At 35.0% G+C, this 19,656-nt stretch overlaps 2 protein-coding genes across 3 annotated transcripts in view; one reads left to right on the forward strand and one right to left on the reverse strand.

Moving 5' to 3' along the window:
- LOC107715625 (heat shock protein 75 kDa, mitochondrial-like) overlaps positions 1 to 3,325 on the reverse strand; it is a 5,712-nt gene extending 2,387 nt beyond the window's left edge. Inside the window, exons 1-3 of the mRNA XM_016521781.1 lie at positions 3,077 to 3,325; positions 2,558 to 2,731; positions 2,012 to 2,094 (exon numbers count right to left, since the gene is read on the reverse strand). Of these exons, the coding sequence (XP_016377267.1) occupies positions 2,012 to 2,094; positions 2,558 to 2,731; positions 3,077 to 3,203 (384 nt within the window). The 5' untranslated portion in view covers positions 3,204 to 3,325. The remainder of the gene's footprint in view (positions 1 to 2,011; positions 2,095 to 2,557; positions 2,732 to 3,076) is intronic.
- Positions 3,326 to 3,764: 439 nt separating this feature from the next.
- On the forward strand, positions 3,765 to 11,476 carry LOC107715645 (butyrophilin subfamily 1 member A1-like). Of its 2 annotated transcripts, none has more exons than XM_016521802.1 (7): positions 3,765 to 3,897; positions 5,592 to 5,942; positions 6,293 to 6,565; positions 6,796 to 6,903; positions 8,618 to 8,671; positions 10,458 to 10,484; positions 10,861 to 11,476. In XM_016521802.1, the coding sequence occupies exons 1-7, from the start codon at positions 3,792 to 3,794 to the stop codon at positions 11,391 to 11,393; spliced, it is 1,452 nt and encodes a 483-aa protein (XP_016377288.1). In that variant the 5' UTR covers positions 3,765 to 3,791; the 3' UTR covers positions 11,394 to 11,476. The 2 variants fall into 2 exon arrangements, with proteins under 2 accessions (XP_016377288.1, XP_016377289.1); XM_016521803.1 differs by having other exon boundaries at positions 8,630 to 8,671.
- The last annotated feature ends 8,180 nt before the right edge of the window (positions 11,477 to 19,656 follow it).

A 19,656-nucleotide genomic window follows, 5' to 3' on the forward strand; every position in this document is an offset into this window, starting at 1 on the left:
GTGTCGAAAAACGTCGGCGATAAGCGCGCGATAATCGTCCCGGTGTGTACGAGGCTTAATTCTTAGTTTTGCAATGATGATATGGATGGATGGTTCATTTTTAACAGCAGATTCAGTGGCGTTAGAGCTGATCTGTGCATCACGGCACGCATCTGCGGCGCATTACAGCTTCACGGCCACCGGAGCTGATCGCGGCCACTCAGTCAATGCTGGTGTTTATACCGGCCGCGCTGCGGCCCAAAACTAATGCTTGTCACATCGGTCACATCACATTTCCTAACTGGGTGTCTACACTGGACGCGAGCGGTGCGGCGCGACAAAATACAATAGAACCACTGATCTATATATAATGAGTGAATAGAACCCATTATAATCAGTGATGTTGTCTACACTGGATGCAGCGTGACACGACAAGACAAATGCTGACAGTAAACTGATGCCTTGTTCTATTTATTACATACTGACACAAAGTTCAAATGATTTTCAAAGGTCGCTTTGCTGCGGCGCGGACACGGTGTCAGCATAGTTTGTCAGTACAGTCAGTAATGTAGCAGATTGAAAAGTTAGTATCTTTCTGCAGTCCAATAGACGACAGAGCGGTGGTGGCTTGAGTCTGTTGAATGGAGATTTAACGCTACGTTGTCACCTAGTTGGTAAGACTCAATGCTATAAAGTAAATAAACGACAATGTCCCCGTCTTTCTCTCACAATGAGCTTATCAAATTCATTTGCTACATTAGTAGGGCCCTGTGATTTCCGCGATGCAGAAAACGCAGACGGAATCCATTCATAAAAACGGAATTTATTGTATAACGCGGAATTTCATGGAATTTGTCTTATTTTTGATGAATAAATAAAAAACAGGGCAGTACACTTAAATCAAATTGCGTTATAGACTAGTGTCTGAATATTAAACTGCAAAAAGACGAATCCTCATGTTCTGTATGTTCATTTGATCACCAGAAAATACATAACACAGAATTTGTGAAAAAATATTATTCATTATTATTATTTATTCATTTTAGATGTTTACATTTGGAAAAGCTGTGCTTCCTGCATAAACCTGCCCCTGTTGGTTTGGCAGTAGCTTGCTTGCCCTACAGATATTCTGTTTATGTAGGCTATATACTGTATTATATACATAGTACCAGTCAAAAGTTTGGACACACGAATGGGAAGTGTGTCCAAACTTTTGACTATACTGTACTATAATATAGCCTACAGATAAAAAATACTGTCCGATATATCAATATCGGTCTTTTTTACTTCCTAATATCGACCCCCAAAAAACCATATCGGTCGGGCTCTAATGATTATAACCTGCATTTTGCATAATGAAAAGTGCACTTTGAATTCATTCAGTGGTATTTGACAATCACTAAAGAATAACTAAACAGCTGCCATGAAAACACACTTCTTGTACAGTACATTTATTTTCATTAAATTCTTAGTTTTCTATTATAAAAAACTAAATAGGGGCAAAAGTCTGGAAACAAATATTTTCCATACTTTGCTTTCTTTTTTCCATACTTTTCCAGACCTGGAAAAATACTTAGATCAAATTCCATACTTTTCCAAACCCTGTAGGAGCCCTGTTATATGATTTTTCTTCCATTCATGCATTGTTATATTATTATAATTTATATAGATATTTCTGGGGTGGGTTTCTAGTTGTAAATCAGAATCCAATCCTTAAAATTAAATGCTATATTTATTAGTGTAAAAACTTCTCCAATAAGACAAATGAAAATATTTAGCCAAATCAAGCTGATTAAATATGTACTTATTGATTAGTTTTTGATCAAATAAATCTACAGGGTGGCCAATATATTGCAGATATATACATAATACAACTTTAATGATGACAACTGGAATTAAATCAAATACTCAGCCTAAAAAATGTACTGGTTAATCAATAGATTGAGTCCTGTAGGATCATACAGACTTGAATGCTTCAAAATAAATAATTAAACATGACCGCATTGCATCTGTTTTTTGTTTAATATATCACCTCTTTCTCAGAATACAGCGATCTGGCCACAATATCCAGCAGTTTCTTCGTCTCTGCTTGAAACTCGTGTTTGGAGTAAGATCCTTATTTGAACAAAGAAACAAGAGTTTAAACATATACTTGCAATTTCAATACACTATAGTATATGCTTTAAGTTTTGTGAAATATTATTACAATTTAAAATAACTTTTTCTATTTGAATATATTTTAAAATTAAATGTATTGCTGTGATCAAAGCTGAATTTTCAGCATTGTTACTCCAGTCTTCAGTGTCACATGATCCTTCAGAAATCATTCTAGTATGCTGATTTGCTGCTCAAGAAACATTCTGATTATTATTAATGTTGAAAACAATTGTGCTGTTTTTTAGAATTATTTGATGAATAGAAAGGAACCACATTTTTTTAAATAGAAATCTTTGACATTATAAATTTCTTTCCTATCACTTTTGATCAATTTAATGCATCCTCGCTGAAAGAAAGTAATAATTTCTTACCAAATAAAAAATAAAAAAATAAATCTCTCTGACCCCAAACTTTGGTTTACCTTGAACGTTCTCGGTGTCACTGATGATTGTGTGGAGCGTCTCCTCCTCTGTGCTCTCAGCCTGTTGTGTGCTGTATCTGCGATGAGCCACACTGACCCCAGCAGCACAGCTGGAGCTCCAGAGTCTGGCAGCTCTGGTGTGAGGAAGGTGCTGTCTGACATTAGTGTGAACTGCTGAAGAAAACGAGTCAGAATCATCAGAATCAAACAGCACTGATGTTTAATTAACCATATAGAGGGGTTTGGATTTGATAATTGCTACTGTCTATGCTCTATAGTCTATGGAGATTATTTACTGATAATGGTATCATTACTGAACATGTCCAACTGAGTAATAGACTTATTCTGCACAAATCCTGTTTATTTTGTTAATGAGACAAATACATGTTTTAACCGAAAAGCCTGCGTTTATTTGATTAAAATCATTCGTCCCGTTATAATATTTCATCACGCTGCTGTTCTGATTCACTGATCACACTATCTAACAGCTCATCCATGATAAACATATTAAACATGTACCTCCAGTGAATGTGGCAGAGACTAACGTTATTCTTTTCCCGACTCCTCTGCTGGATGACAACAGACTGATATGAGCCCTCTGAGAGACATTCAGAGAGTATTTGAGTAAACTTAATGACCGTATCATATCTGCTTCTGCTGCTGCTGCTGTAGTTTGACCAACAGAAGACTTTTTTCTTTTCTTTTCTTTTTTTTGACCAACAGAAGACTGGAAACTGCGGCGTGACCGGCGTACGGTGAGTGAAAGGACCCTGCGGACGCTCACTGATGACGTCTGCGTGCAGTTCGATACATGCCTGTGTAAAATATTTTACATTATGGATGGATGGCTTTTGGAGAACACTACAGTATTGGGTGATAGAAAAATATGTGGTTGCGGATACTTTCACCTTGGAAGATATAATGTATGGTAGAGCCATACAATCTTTTGTTTGATTAATTACATCAAAATAATGGCAAAATATGTTATAGCCTGCATAAATATAGATTCTGTTTTTTATTGTTAATAATTAGGCAAAACAAACTGTTTCAAATGACATTATGTGGCTTTGAATGAAAAAACTGATTGTAGAAACACATTTACCCATTATGTAGATACACGTTGTACATTTGTGTCTTGCTTTCTCTGGACTAACTTAACCAGTTGATTGTAGATGTGTATGTAAAATGTATTCGTTCCTTAAGTGTAAATGTGCAAGTATTCAGAGCCACATGCATGTTAACACACGAGTTTATAATGTTTTATCATCTGTGTCCTCCAGCAATGAAGTTTATTTGTTTGACTCTGCTGATTATTACTGGAATCACAGATTCGAGATCAGGTAATTATTCACACCCATGTAAAGAGCTGAAATGTGTTCATGGGTGATTCTATAATTGCAGGTCAGTCATTCTTGAGAAGTGGGACAAAACAGGGTGCAAAATTGAAAAAATAAAACCTTGTACTCAGACAAATGAAACTACATTTGTGTATCTTATGTGTACTAAGCTACTGAGCTATGCTTTGATACAACCTCCCAACTTTTCTCTTTTTTAACAAAATGTGCTTTTTTTTTTTTACTGGAAAAAGGTTTTATGGATAGAGGATTTGTATTTTAGCCAAAAGCAAGGGTTTGATGTTAAAAACATCTTAATAGATTGTACAAACACACAGCTTTTCGCTTAACATTGATTAATGTACTGCAGCCAAATTGATGATTACTTGTGGATTATAGTGATGTTTTTAATCAGCTGTTTTAATTCTCGTTCTGACGGCACCCATTCACTGCAGAGTATCCACTGGTGAGCGAGTGATGTAATGCTAAATTTCTTTAAATCTTTTCCGATGAAGAAACAAACTCATCTACATTTTGAATGACCTGAGGGTGAGTACATTTTTGTGTGAACTTTTCCTTTAATTTTTCAACATGCTAAAAGTCATAAAAACCTATTTTAGTAACTGCAATCATTCCGAATGTGCGATTAACATGATGTTAAAAATACTATATTTTCTCTTCCTTTTTACTATCAGAACGAATAGAAATTTTATATATAAAAGCCCTAAATACTAATTTACTTAATTCTTCAACATTAAATTGTTTAAAAATAACTTTTTTTCTTATAAAAATGTGTGTCCATAAATCATGCTTCAACTCTGTTACCGTACCATATTTTGCCTTTAAATTGGTGGAATTATCTCAGTATTTGAATCATGATTTCATTAGTGCCATGTGCTCTTAACATTTATGCTAGCAAGTGGAGTTTTTGGCAAAAATTAAATAAAATTGTCAACTCTGTTACCAAGGTAGAGTAACAATGCTGACAATAGTGTAACCAAGCGGACAATTCTATGAAGACATAGGCATTTTTTATTTTTTTAAGGTATGCATAGGTGAAATATTATCTCAGTTTCAAATGTTGGAATGTAAGGACTATTTGTGAATTATTAAAATTGAATATGTTTTCAATGAGATACTGGAAAGAATTTATGTTAGTGAACAGTTTTTTTCTTAACTTTATGAAATGCCAAATGTATCTCCAGTTATAGAATCACCCTCATGTCTATTCATCGTCCAGCTGAACTATATTTATAATTATAGTTTAGTTTATAGTGTATGTGATAATGACCAGACCACTGTAAGTTATGACATTTATTACATAGCTACTTAGCAAATAAATGAAGTGAAATTTTGATCTCAGCTGAAATTATTCTATTAACTTACTTGTAGAAACCACAGAACAGAAACTGTAGGTGTCCTGGATGAATGGTCAGTTATTTAACGTTGCCATGGACAACTGTCATTATTCAGAAATATTGACCAATTAGAATAAAGTTTACAAAGAGCCATTTAATAATAAAACATAGCTTAGAAAAATGCACACAAGCAGTGTTTTCAAGCAGAGATGTTCGGATGCAGAGCTGTGTGGAGAAGGACAGCTGCTGTTTTACATGGGAACGCTGTAGCCCTTGAAGGTTGGCTGTTCAACTGATAGGAGGTTCACTTTTAATAAGACCTGCTCTCTTTATCTTTTACAGAGCAGTATGAAGTAGTTGGATCTTCTGATCCTGTTCTTGCTGTATCTGGTGAAGATGTGATTCTGCCCTGTTCAGTCAAACCTCTCATGAGTGTTGTGGACATGAGAGTGGAGTGGTTTAGACTTGATCTGAAAGACTCAGTAGTGCATGTTTATGAGGATCATGTAGACAAAAATACAGACCAGAGTCAGTCCTACAGAGGAAGAACAAAACTGATACATCAAGAACTACAGAGAGGAAACGCATCACTCAAACTCTCAACAGTCAGAGTCTCTGATGAAGGACGTTATAAGTGTTTTATTCAGTCCAAATCCTGGTATGATGATGCTACTGTTGATGTTAAAGTTGAAGGTGAGTAAACCATTGAAAACTAATAGCTGGAATATACTACATAACTTTTAAAATCTGAACAGATTTTAAAACAATAGGCATCATACATTTACTGACTTTGTGAATAGTCACAAAGGAAAACTGGCCATCATACACTACACAACTGAGGATCACAACAAACTCACGCAGAAACGTGTGCCTAGGAGACGCTTGACAAATGAAAACAAAATGTGATCTAAAATCAGCTGAAAATATCAAACGTATGAAAAATCAGGGCAATAGTCGTGTAATGTATTCCAGCCTTAACATGTTCTTACTAACTTAAAAAAAAGCCAGAATAACAACAGAATGTTCTTCATCTTCATCTGTAGTTGTAGGACATCCTCCAGTGATCACTGTAGATGGGTTTGATCATTCAGGAGGGCTTCGTCTACAGTGTGAATCTGAAGGTTGGTATCCTGAGCCTGTTCTTGAGTGGCTGAACAGTGAAGGAGTCAGTTTGAGTTCAGAAACTACAGAGACACACAGAAACACAGATGGGTTCAGTGTGAAACACACTGTCACTGTATATGAGAGAGACAGCAAGATTCACTGCAGAGTCAAACTGAGACATCACATGCTGGAGACACTGATTATCACCACAAGTAAGTACTGACACTTTTGTTCCTGTAACTGTTTGTCATCTTCTCGTGGTATTTTTGATTCAGTGAAAAGATTGAATGATTATCAGCTTAGTCCATTACATTATGTAAGGCTAAAATATTTTACTGTGTATGTACCATTCAGAACTCAACATTATATATATATTTTTTAATCATCTCGCCAAAATACGTTTGATTTACTCAATGCACTTAACTACTGTTTTATTTTACAGGTAATATGTTTAATTCTTGGAGGACATCAGTCATCCTGATTTCAGTTTTTGTTGTGCTCAATGTGATTGCTGCAATACTGATAGCTGTGTTTGCTCGTAAAAACAGAGGTAAAATGCTTGTTTTCTTAATATTTTATATATTTTATGTAAATACGTCAGTATGACAATAATTTTCAAGGCAAGTTTATTTATATAGCACATTCCATACACAATGGTAATTTAAAGTGCTTTACATAAAAAAGAATTACAAATAATCATAAAAAATCACAACAATAAAAACAAGGATTACAAATTTAAAATGATTAAAAAATGTATTTAAATTGAATTAAATCAGTTAAGAAAAAAGATGATGATACATAAAATACAGTGCAATCATTCGGACATAGCACATGGCTCATTCAGTAAATGCACAGCTAAACAGATGTGTTTTGAGTGTAGATTTAAATATAGCTAGTGTTTTAGCACATCTGATCTCTTCTGGAAACTGATTCCAGCTGTGGGTGGCATAATAGCTAAAAGCAGACTCCCCTTGTTTTGAGTGAACCCTTGGTATTTCTAACTGACTTGATCCTGAAGTAGCGTTAAAAAGGCTTATTTTTCAGTCTAGACCTGCCATTGCACATGTGCAGTCATAAGCGTGAGTCTCAGGTTTCTATGGGAACCGGAGCTTCTAACAGCAGCTGCAGTGATGCAATGACTTTACCAATCAGGGATTGGCTCTTTCATTCAGAAGGCGGAACTATTCCGCCATATTGCACATTGCAGTTTCTCCCATTCGTAAGTGATAGGAGTGAACCATCTTTGTATATCTATAGTCTTTGTTCATACTCTGTCCAGGTGTGTGTCATTCCGGTTGAGTGGACTGGCACACACTGCTGAAGGATGATGGAGGGAGACTTAGATGTTGTTCTTCAGCACTCTTGGACCTAGTTTGTTTGGGTGGAGGCCATCCGGTGTAAACAGTTATCTATGAGTTCAGAAAAGATTTAAGTTGTCAATGAAGTTCACTCCCTTCATATTGCAGGTTTTAATTTTCACATGTCACATCTCAAATTATTTTGAGTGTATTTTGTTTAATATCAATCTATGATGAAAACTTTAAACAATATTGAATGACTTCATATGAATGCTCTTGTTGGCTGGTTTCCTTGGTTGAACAGGATGAATTTTCATTTGCAGTTTTAACACACTGTTTTCTGTGTCAAGCTTTGCGACTACACTGAAAATAATATGTGTTATGAAAAAATTTATTATGTTACAAAAATGCAAAACAGAATTTTGTCTACACATTTTTGTTTTGATAAACCACCTCATCTGCGAAACATGATGTTGAGGAAACAAAATTTTTTGAATTTGTCTTTATTAAATAATTTGGCAACTCTTTAGAGACCAATTCTCACTATTAACTAGCTGTTTATTAGCATGGTTATTACTAGCATATTGGCTGTTTATTAGTATTATAAAGCAGATTTTAATGCCTTATTCTGCATCACCATATTTTACATCCCGTAATCCACCCCATACCTAAACTTAACAACTACCTTACTATTAATAAGCAGATCATTAGTTTATTGAGGCAAAAGTTGTAGTTAATAATTAGTTAATAGTGAGAATTGGTCCCCAAACTAAAGTGTGACCAATAATTTAATTCAGTATTCATGTCAAGTCTGTTTTCATCCACAAAATATTTAATTAACAGGCATTGTGTATTCATATACTTTCGTGTATATCTTAGATCCTGTGATTAGTAGTTATTGTTCCTGATTCACAAATTATATTTCTATTTGTTGTCTGAATTCTGTTTTCTCTCATCTTTATTCAGAATTTTCTTCAGCACTCGATCGGCTAGAGAAGGAGAAGAGAGGACTACAACAGGGTGAATCTGTCTTTATTATGTTATTAATTCATTATTCATTTAAAGTCTGTTGTCAGGCATAAAACACAGTTATGTATGCATTCATTTATTTTGTGTATATCTTGGGTCTGGTAAATGGTCACCAGTTGTTTATACAGTATAATGTATATTTATTCAGGTCTGTCATGGCTGGTTGCAAAAAAGACAATATAGAGCTGGATCTAAGCGCAAGCAGTATTGTTTAATGAAAAATAACACAAAAGAAACAGAGCACTGAACAACCAACTTAAAAATGAGAAGATAACGAACCAAAACCAAGGCTATAAATACACAAGGGCATTACATGGGACAGGGGTAACTAAATCAGTAACCAAGGCAACAAACAGTAATTAACACAGGCGGGAAAACTAGAACTAAGGAAACATGCACAAAAACACAAAACAGAACCTAATCCTGACACGCAGGTTCTTGTATCATGATGGTGCTGAACAAACTCAGGGTTACAGAATGAGTTTTGAGTTGACAAAAACCAAACCAATCCAAAAAAAAACCTTTGTTGGTACCATGACACTGATCATCAACTTTCTCTGTCAGCTCAGGCTTTATGGAGCACGTGCACATGAAAGTGTGACATCAGTAATGAACAGCCAATCACATGCCTTGAAACTGTGATTCATCTCTCACGAGAGAGTCTGTGCGATTTACTGCCAAAGATTAAAAGATTGAAAAATATAAAGAATTTAAACACATTTACACAGTAAGATGAAAAGAGCTGTCCATGAAAGAGGACAACTTAAAGAAAACATCTTGCCATATCAGTGCAAGTGATAGTTGTGAAGTGTATATAATTTATATAATTGATAATATAAATAGGTATACAGAGACTCAACAATCTAAGCTCATATGTCATGTTTAAAGCTTTATCTATTGATTCTAAAGCTTATTTATATTTCATATTATCTGTATGTATTTATATTCATTTAAAATAAAAGCTTAATTATTAAACTAAAATGGATTAAGGGTATAATAATTATGTAAATCATATAAAATAATTACAATAAATAATCATTACTAAAAGCCAGACGATCTTTAAATATGTTTTACTATGTAGTGTCATTTAATTTGGAGCAAGAGAAACTGGAGGAGTGATTTTATTGTGTCAGAGATGTGTCAGTTTGCTCAAAGCTGATTGGTCAGATTTCAGTTTGTGATCTCTAAACCAGAACATAATCTGCCCCGGAGCAGGTTATCTGTGGAGCGCAAGTTACTATGGCGATGAACACCGCTGAAAGCCAAACCACTTTCATGGTGCCTAAAACCCAGAGTTGGCACAAACTAAACTGAAACTTACCTGTAGTCAGCTAAACCAGCTTCATGGCTCCTGATGTGCACTCGTGTGGCATTAACACACACTATATACACAACTAAATGATCATGACTTGTTTGTCAGAGTGATCAAAATGATTGAATTTTAATGTTTTCTCATCTTTTTCATAATTTTCTTTAGAACGTGAACAACTTTTAGAAAGTCTGAAGACAATTATACCTAAAGTTGAATTTGTTTTATATGGCTTAATTAAAATATAAATTAATTACTTAGAAATTATTTAGCAAAACAATGAATGAATGAATATGCTGTGCATTCATATATGTATTCAATTCATTAAATTTTATTACAAGATATATAAACTGTGTAAATCTTCTTGGATTTTGTTTGTCTTCAGGTGGTGGTTGAAAAAATAACTTTATTGATCTAAAGATGAATTCTGTTCTGAAGCCTTTATAACTTCATACTTTCTGTTTTTAGCTCTCACACATTTAAGAACACACTCGGGTGAGTAAAAGGGCATAAATATTTATTTTAATTAAAGGCATATTTTATAGCATAATTACTTTAATATATACATTATTTATTATAATGATTTATTTTACATACATAACTAAATAAAAGCTAGACAAAAACATGCAAATGAAACAGGACAATCAGAACATTTTAGTCTATCAGCAGTACATGTGAAAATTATGAACATTATTGTTTATAATGTAATGTATTAGATATTACATTTATTTATAATTAATGGTGTATCTTTATTTTGTTTATATTGTAAAGTTCTCATTATTCCTATAAAAATAAATAATTGTCTTCTAATTATTGTTTCTTCATCATATACTCATCTGTAAAGCATATTCATTTTCAATATTTTCCACAGTGAATGTGATTCTGGATGCTGATACGGCTCATCCACATCTCATCGTGTCTGATGATGGGAAACAAGTGAGATATGAAAAGACACAAACGAATGGAGTGGATGGAGGAAAAAGATTTGATGAAGATCTTGGTGTTCTTGGGAAGGAGGGATTCTCCTCAGGGTGTTTCTACTTTGAGGTGCAGGTGAACGGACAAACTGCATGGGATTTAGGAGTGACCAGAGAATCTGTTAACAGGAAGGGCGGGATCCGTCTGAGTCCTGAGAATGGATACTGGACTGTGGGACGGAGAGATGGGTTGTATCAAGCTCGTGATTCTTCTGCTTACTCTCTTTCTCTGAGTGTGGATCCTCAGAGGGTCGGTGTGTTTGTGGTTTATGAGAAAGGTTTTGTCTTCTTTTACGATGTGGAGTCCAGCTCTCATATCTACTCTTACATTAATCAGTCTTTTAATGACAAACTCTATCCATTTGTTTGTTTGGGGTATTATAGGAATACAAACTCCACACCACTGATCATCTGTGATTATTACTAATAAGATCAGTGAATTTACATGATCAACTGAAATAAAAGAAAACACAAATAAAAGGGTAACGGCAATAAATAGATAGTAAAGTTCGTAGACAAACTTTGAAGTTGGCTTGAGAAAGGCAGGCCCAAAAGTTTTAAAAGTTTGATGGTTTTCATTTTCTTTGAAATTGTTTACAAAAATTAAAGTCTGGATGTATTGAAGGCAATACAGTCTATTAGAAAAACAGATGTTTGACAGTTTTGACAGTTGGAGTTTGAATAGTCTTGGCTCATTTGAACATTGTCAATGTAAGTCTATGGGATTTTTATGATTTTTAATCTTCAGTTTTATGAAAACCATAAGTCCGATCAGTTAAGAAAGATATAGCAACTAACTTCTGATCAGTCTGAAGATCTGAGCTGAGTTTGGTGGTTGTAGAGTTAAAGCTCTAAGTTACAGTCAACAGAAGAATAATAATAAGTTTAAATAGCATTTCAGTAAGTTGGCTTTTTCAAGCCAACTTAAATATTAAATATTATTTACACTACCAGTCAAAAATTTGGACACACAAGGGTGATTTTATGTTTACTGTGATCTTAAAATATTTAGATTTAAAGACTTCTGCTTAAATGACTTTATAAAAGAATATACATAATGCCTGTATGAATTTATTTACAAGATCGATGCTTTACTTCAACATGAATAATATTTTGATCTGGAGCAGAAAATGAATGAGGAGCATCATGAAGATACAGTTATACTGTTCCTTCTTTAATAGTGTTTGCTGTTTGTTGATGAATGTTCTTCATTTTCATTTTTATTATTAATTTGATTTCTCACTGATTTTGTATTCCATTGAATTGTGTCTTTCCAACCCTGTTTTAATTTTTCTCTTGTTGTCATGTTATCATTATGTCTGAGCCTCTCTGTTCGAGACAAAATTGATTTTTACTGCCAAGCTCCTACAAGGACTGTTACGTTTACCCGGTTTTGTGTACCTTGTGTTTTTGATATTTGGACCTTTAGGTTGAATTCTGCCCTGTTTTGTTCATGTTTCCTGTTCTGTTTGTAGTCCTTTTAATTCCCTGATTGTTTCCAGGAGTGTCTTGTTAGTCTGTTAGCTCTTGTGTATTTAAACTCCAGTGTTCCTGTTTCCTGTGGTCTTTGTCGGTCTTGTCCATTGTTGGATGTGTTGTTGGTGTTTTCAGCAAATACATATGCATATCTCTTTATTTATACAGTTCTATATAGAGTAAATAATGCACACATCTGTACATAAATCTACTGTTCCAGATTCATACACATTATTTATTGTTAAGTTTTACTATTTTAAATCATTGGCTACCAGAAATCACTTACTCTGCCTTTAATTTACATTTGTAATTTTTACTTATGTTCTATAAAGATGCTATAAAAACATTACTATTGCAATTTTCATATAATAAGGTCCAAAAGTGAAAATGTCACATTTTGAGTTATCATCAACAATTTGAGCGAAAAATGGTGACTTATTTGTCATCATTTAGGTTGTTCAGTCAGTGATAAAAAAAAACAAAAAACGTAAAACTAAGCCAGTAATGACTTCTTTATAATCGTCTTACGAACTCTCACTGCAGCAGAATTTATTCAGACACTCAAGACAATTTTTTAAAAATGTATTTCATATTTAAAATTAAAATATTTTTCAGTCTGTGTCAGTAAACAACAGCTGCCCATTAGAAAACTTATCCCATATAGTGTGACAGTGTGTTTCTATCTGTCTTGTTTTCCTGGGTAATGACAGTGAAATATTTCACAAAATATCAAATTAACAAACACTGTTTAATCATACGAAAGGAAAATGAGTTAATAAAAGTGCAAGTGCAAAAAAAAGTTAAGTAAAAGTGCAGTTATTGTTATTAAAATATTACAGATCTGAAAGGTTTTAATTTAAATTAGGTCTGTTTATTTTCCCACATTTATAATTGAGCTCATTTATGATCATTTTAAAGTTGATAATTTTAAAGCCTAGAATATAAACTGGATACAATCCTAAACCTTTAAAAACAATGCATATATTCTTTTTTCTCTTAAAGGCAGGGTATGTGATTTTTCAAAAACACTTTAGAAAACTGATTCGGGCCGAATAGCAAAACAAACTTGTAGCCAATCAGCAATAAGGGGCGTGTCTACTCATGATGTGGAGGAGAGAGTGTTCAGTGCATGGGACGGACATTAGCCGAGCCGAGCGACAGAAAGATAGAGATGGCGGATAAAAAAACAAAAGAGGAAAACGTCTGCGGAACGATAAGGCAAGAAGTAGGACCCGTGTAAATATCGGATCAGCTTTCCAGCGCTGGAGAGAACTCAAGGAGCGGAGGCCTGCGATCGGACGCCGAGGTTGCTATGTTTCTTCTCAGTAGGTGAGTAACACCGTGTCTACAACAACTAAAGTCTGCCTACACTGGACGCGATAAAACGACCGTTGAAAACCATTTGAAATTTGTGTCAGCACGTCATAAATAGAACCCGGCAGCAGTTTTCTGTCGGGGATTTGTTGCACCGCGCCGCTCACGTCCGTAGACACGGTGTAACATTGGTTTTGCTTTCTTTCACAGAAAATGTCACATTTTGAGTTATCATCAACAATTTGAGCGAAAAATGGTGACTTATTTGTCATCATTTAGGTTGTTCAGTCAGTGATAAAAAAAAACAAAAAACGTAAAACTAAGCCAGTAATGACTTCTTTATAATCGTCTTACGAACTCTCACTGCAGCAGAATTTATTCAGACACTCAAGACAATTTTTTAAAAATCATGGTAAAACATGTGAGCATCCGAATTTACATGCCATTGCCTGAATTTACATGTATAGATATCTGTATCTGTTTGTGGATGTGTGATAGTTTATGTTGTGCAGTTCTACCAGTTTAACAAGTTTTGCTATAACAGAAAATAATTGTTGTGTGTATGAAATGTATTTGGTAAGTGTGTGTGTGTGTGTGTGTGTGTAAGCAAGTATTCTGAGGCAAAACACATGAATGTCAACACGCCATTTTGTGAGACTCTGATGATGATAATACATGTTTTCTCTTTTCATATTTTTCTTTTAGCATTCACGTCATTTAGATAAAGTTCATTTGTTTGACGCTGCTGATTATTAATGGAATTACAGATTTAAGATCTGGTAATGATTTACCCCTTTTGAAGAGCTGCGTTTTAAAGAGATGAAGTGTGTGTTCATGTGTAAAATAAAGAGGGATGAACGTATGATAATTATGCAAGGAATAATGTACAGTAAGTTATTTATACAGCTATTTTGAAATGACAGGCTCATTGTACATTATCCCACCTATTACATGTCTACTCACCAAATAAACAAGTCATTATGATATTGATATAGAACTTTTTTTGTAGAAACTGCAGAACAGAACATGTATGTAAAACTATAAGCTTTCGGGATGAGCTGTCTTGTTATATAATGTTGTGTTGAATAAAGAGATATTTACAATTGATCAATACATCAAGAGACCAATCTTTTCTTTTTTTTTCCAGAGAGCTGTGCAATAGTAATAATACAGTCAAGTGCAAACCTTGCCGTTTTACATAGAAATGTGTGGAATAAGGAAAAAAATGTTTCTTAGAAAAGGTGTCTCGTGTTGTTTCTGCTGCAGTTTATCACAAGAGATCAAGTCCAATGTAAAGAAAGATGAGAACTTTGAAATGTATTTTATAAACCTGTAGAACTCATCGACTGTGACACATGCTTCATTTGATATAAAGGGAGAATACTTTGTCATCTTTTACTCACCATCATGTTATTTCAAGCTTGTATTCCTTCAGTGGAACACGAAATATGATGATATGCAGCATGTTTACTGCTCTTTTCAATACAATGAAATGGCAAACAAGCATAATAACCAGCATACAGTGACCAGGGCCTGACACAAAAAAATACATAAAATTATCATACAATAGCTGTTTGGAAGAAACAGAACAACAGTGGGTCATTATTATCTTTTCATTGTTGCCATAAAGTCAGACATAATGTGTTATGATGAGTGTGACACAGTGGTGTGACTAGTGTCAATGACATCATGGCATGACACATAAGTAACTGTACAACTCAAATAAACTTGACGCGCCTCACATTGTCTAACAAGCACAACTGTGATAATATTGAATGTGAATGGCAAGACAACCAACCCCGTGCCGTCAAAGGCTATAGTACTGCAAGATGGCGGCGACGTTGAGAGTGGAGTGGTTTAGACTTGATCTAAGACTCACTAGCGCATCTCTATGAGGATCATGAAGACAGAAACACAGATCAGATTCAGTCCTACAGAACAAAACTAATTCATCAAGAACTACAGAGAGGAAAAGCATCACAAACTTTTTAAGTGTCTTTTTAAGTGTTTAATTAAGTCTAAATCCTGGTATGATGACACCACTGGTAATGTCTGGGTTGAACATGAGTGAACCAATGAAGGCTAACATTTCTCTTTGCATTTATGTTGCTATATTATGATGTTTTATTGGTTTCTCTTGTCATCAGAATAAACATGTTTATAGCAAGATAAAACATGTTCACTCAATAAATGTTCTTCATCTTCATCTGTAGCTGTAGGACATCCTCCAGTGATCACCGTAGATGGGTTTGATGATTCAGGAGGGCTTCGTCTACAGTGTGAATCTGAAGGTTGGAACCCTGAACCTGTTCTTGAGTGGCTGAACAGTGAAGGAGTCAGTTTGAGTTCAGAAACTACAGACACACACAGAAACACAGACGGATTCAGTGTGAAACACACTGTATATGAGAGAGACAGCAAGATTAACTGCAGAGTCAGACTGAGACATCACATGCTGGAGACACAGATTGTGACCAAGTAAGTACTGACACTTTTGTTTCTGTAACTGTTTGTCATCTTCTCATGGTATTTCTGATGCAGTGTACATTTTACTGTGTATGTACCATTTGCAGCTGAACATAACATATACTTTACACTGCACAATTCATCAAAGTTTAGTTTTGATTTCGATTTTGGCTTCCAATGATTATTAATATAATCATGATTATAATATTGATCAAATTAATCATGATTATGATTTCTGCCATAATTGAGGAGCCCTAATAAAAAGGAACATTATTTTTGTCTGTCTGGCTCTCCTTTGTTCTTAAATCCATCTCTCTTCTCATTTCTCTCACCCGTCTGAGGACCACTTGTATCCAGGAGCGCCTGGTTCTGCTGACTGAGAATAAACGTCCACTTTATCAGCCACCATGAAGGCGGAGTAAAAGCCCACACCGAACTGACCGATGATGGAGCTGCTGGCCTCCGCTTGATTCTGAAGAGCATCCAGAAAAGCCTGATGGAGGAAGAACAAAAGGACCATGAAATAATGTCCAAACACCATTGACACAATAGCTACAGTGGGGGAAATATTTATTTGATCCTCCTCTGATTTTGTAAGTTTGCCCACTTACAAAAAAATGAAGGGTCTGTAATTTTTATGGTAGGTTTATTTTAAAGGGGTCATATGGTGTTGCTAAAAAGAACATTATTTTGTGTATTTGGTGTAATGAAATGTGTTTATGCGGTTTAAGGTAAGAAAAACCGCATTATTTTCCACATAACATTATTTTCCACATAACATAAACATTATTGTTTCTCCTCTATGCCCCGCCTTTCTGAAACGCGTCGATTTTTACAAAGCTCATCAGTCTGAAAAGCGAGGTGTGCTCTGATTGGCCAGCTATCCAATGCGTTGTGATTGGCCGAATACCTAAGAGAAAGGAAAAATTGAAATCGCATCATATGACCCCTTTAACGTATAGAGACAGAATACCAACCAAAAAAATCCAGAAAAAAACACATTATATAAAGGTTAGAAACGGATTTGCATCTATTAGGCTTTTTATGCACATTCACTATTTTTTTTTTTTTACAAGAAGCATACAGGCTGACAATTAGCTGAACATTTACATATATTATATTGTTTAATTAGTGACACTAAGCCTGCATTTTAAAATCTTTATTTGAATGTGGCAATTAACATTTTTATTTTCAAACCTTTATTTGAATATGGCAACATAAAATTGTGCTCTACAATATTTCAATGAATAAATCTCTGACAGACACTATCAGCCAATCACTGTGTGCATAGTTAGTAAGCATGCTGACATCATCCATAGAAACGAGGTCAACCCCGCGCTTACTCTTAGCTTAAGACTTCTCTATATTCCTTAGTAAAAGTTTGTCTCAGCAGCTTTGTGAATAGGTTTTAAGAGAAAGCTCTTAGCTAAAAACTTTTACTGCTATTTTAGAGAGTAATTCATGGGGGATGCATGTCACTCTTGAAGTTTGCAGTGTGTGCTCATTGTTCTGCTACAAGAGAAGCTGAGAGATACAAACAGTGAAACGGCCCGATATGTTGGCAATTAAACAGTTTTATTTTAAGACGTGTCTGCACTATATTTGCGTTATTTTAGAGGGTTAGTCCTGCAAGATATGCTACCCATGGTTGCAGCACTTATTTTCACAGATATTCAGAGCAATATTCACACAGAACGCGTTTCATCGCGCTGCGTTATAATGGTTTTTCTAGGTAAACATGAACTATACTGAGATTTTGATTAAAGATGGGACGGTACTATTGAGTTAAACACTATAAATGCACCTCGAGACTGAGCTTTCTTCATTCCTCAGCGTTGTTTTTTTCACATTTTAAACGCAAGAACGAGTTGTATGTGAACGGCCCCTATAGCAAGGCCATTAGCATATAGCACGGTATTGAGAGCACATGAAACAGCCTTTATATCTAACATGTGTAAATAGCCTAGTTTATAAAAGCGATTAGTAATGCTCCCCATCTAAAGCTATTTAAAACATCATTTTGTAATTAATATACATGCAGCATTTATGAATTAATTGAATGATTACATGAATATTTGTACGTTTAAAAAATCATTTCATGCCGCAGGAGCATTTTTTTTAAAGCTAATGATGGCAGTATGATGACTAAAAATGTCCAAAACGAGAAAAGAAACGTTTTCTATAGACTCATAAACATTTTAACATTTCACCCCAAAAAATGAAAACGGTCATCATTTACTCACCCCGAAGTTTTTCCAAACCTGTATGAGTTTCTTTCTTCTGCTGAACACAAAAGAAGATATTTTGATAAATGTTGGTAACTAAACAGCCGTGCTAAATAATGCTGTTGCATAATATAGAGGGGAAAAAAATACTATGGAAGTCAATGGCTACCGTCAACTGTTTGGCTACAAACATGTAATATGGATGTAATGTCAATACCCAAATTCACTGTGATTTATACGGTTTTGTTAAATAATGTTAAACATGAAATGTTTTTAAATTATATTTCCAGTTCTGTCTGAACTGCCTGAAAATGTACAGTTAACACGAATCATTGAAGCAGTTTTTTTTTAAAACTACAATCTACACACAGGGGCGGACATAACCAATAAGCGAGGTAAGTGGCCGCTTAGGGCCCCGGGGAATCAGGGGGCCCCATCTGATAGGCCTATTGGCGAAACATATTTGCAGCATTGGCAATGTAGCCAATCACAGACATATCGTTTAATTTCTTGAACGCAATGATCCGAAGTGTTTAAGTTAGAATCCACTCACCGCTCAACATGCCAAGTTTTTGTCAAGTGCTGAGTTCTGCAAGCTCGGGAATCTTCTCATTATAACAAAGTGTAGATACGATGTAAATAAGTGATTCATTGTGCCGTGTAGAGAGCTTATTAACGGAATGCGTGAGATCGCAATGAACTGAAGTGAGTGACAGCTTTTAGTGATTATATGAGGAAGCGCTCTTTTCGCACATTCTAGGCTGTATAATACTGTCTGACTGTCTAGTTCGTCCTAGTGAATATTTTAGGGAGCAAGTCTTTGTCTCTGAAATGCAGTGTTATCCAGAGCCGATCTTCCTTATACGCAAAGTACGCAAGCTGCATAGGGTCCCCGAAACACCAGGGGGCCCCCTTGCTCTCAAAGATGATTTAATTTGCCCGACAAATTACTATTTCTTTCAGCTCCGCTGCTGCATTGAGCTGAAACAAATAAGTGGAAGAGCTCACGTGTTTCAGAGTATTTCTTATAGCAAGCTATAACAGTGAGCAGGCGGTTTTTCCCCTCTCTCTCTAACGTATCATAAGAGTATCTCTTATGGCAAGCTATTAATGCTCCCCATGGTCAGCCTACTTCATGTGATTGATGCGGCGCTTTTGCTACCAACACTCGCTTCACATGACTGGCTGCATTATGTGACTGCAGCATAC

The sequence above is a fragment of the Sinocyclocheilus rhinocerous genome, unplaced genomic scaffold (assembly GCF_001515625.1).
Source record: "Sinocyclocheilus rhinocerous isolate Xijiao unplaced genomic scaffold, SAMN03320098_v1.1 scaffold239, whole genome shotgun sequence".
Classification (NCBI taxonomy): domain Eukaryota; kingdom Metazoa; phylum Chordata; class Actinopteri; order Cypriniformes; family Cyprinidae; genus Sinocyclocheilus; species Sinocyclocheilus rhinocerous.

Bases quoted from the DNA above. Each gene is read 5' to 3' on its own strand.
- LOC107715645 (XM_016521802.1), top strand. From the start codon at position 3,792: ATGTTAACACACGAGTTTATAATGTTTTATCATCTGTGTCCTCCAGCA. The intron at 3,898-5,591 runs GTAATTATTCAC...TATCTTTTACAG, and splicing joins AATCACAGATTCGAGATCAG to AGCAGTATGAAGTAGTTGGA. The intron at 6,566-6,795 runs GTAAGTACTGAC...TTTATTTTACAG, and splicing joins GACACTGATTATCACCACAA to GTAATATGTTTAATTCTTGG.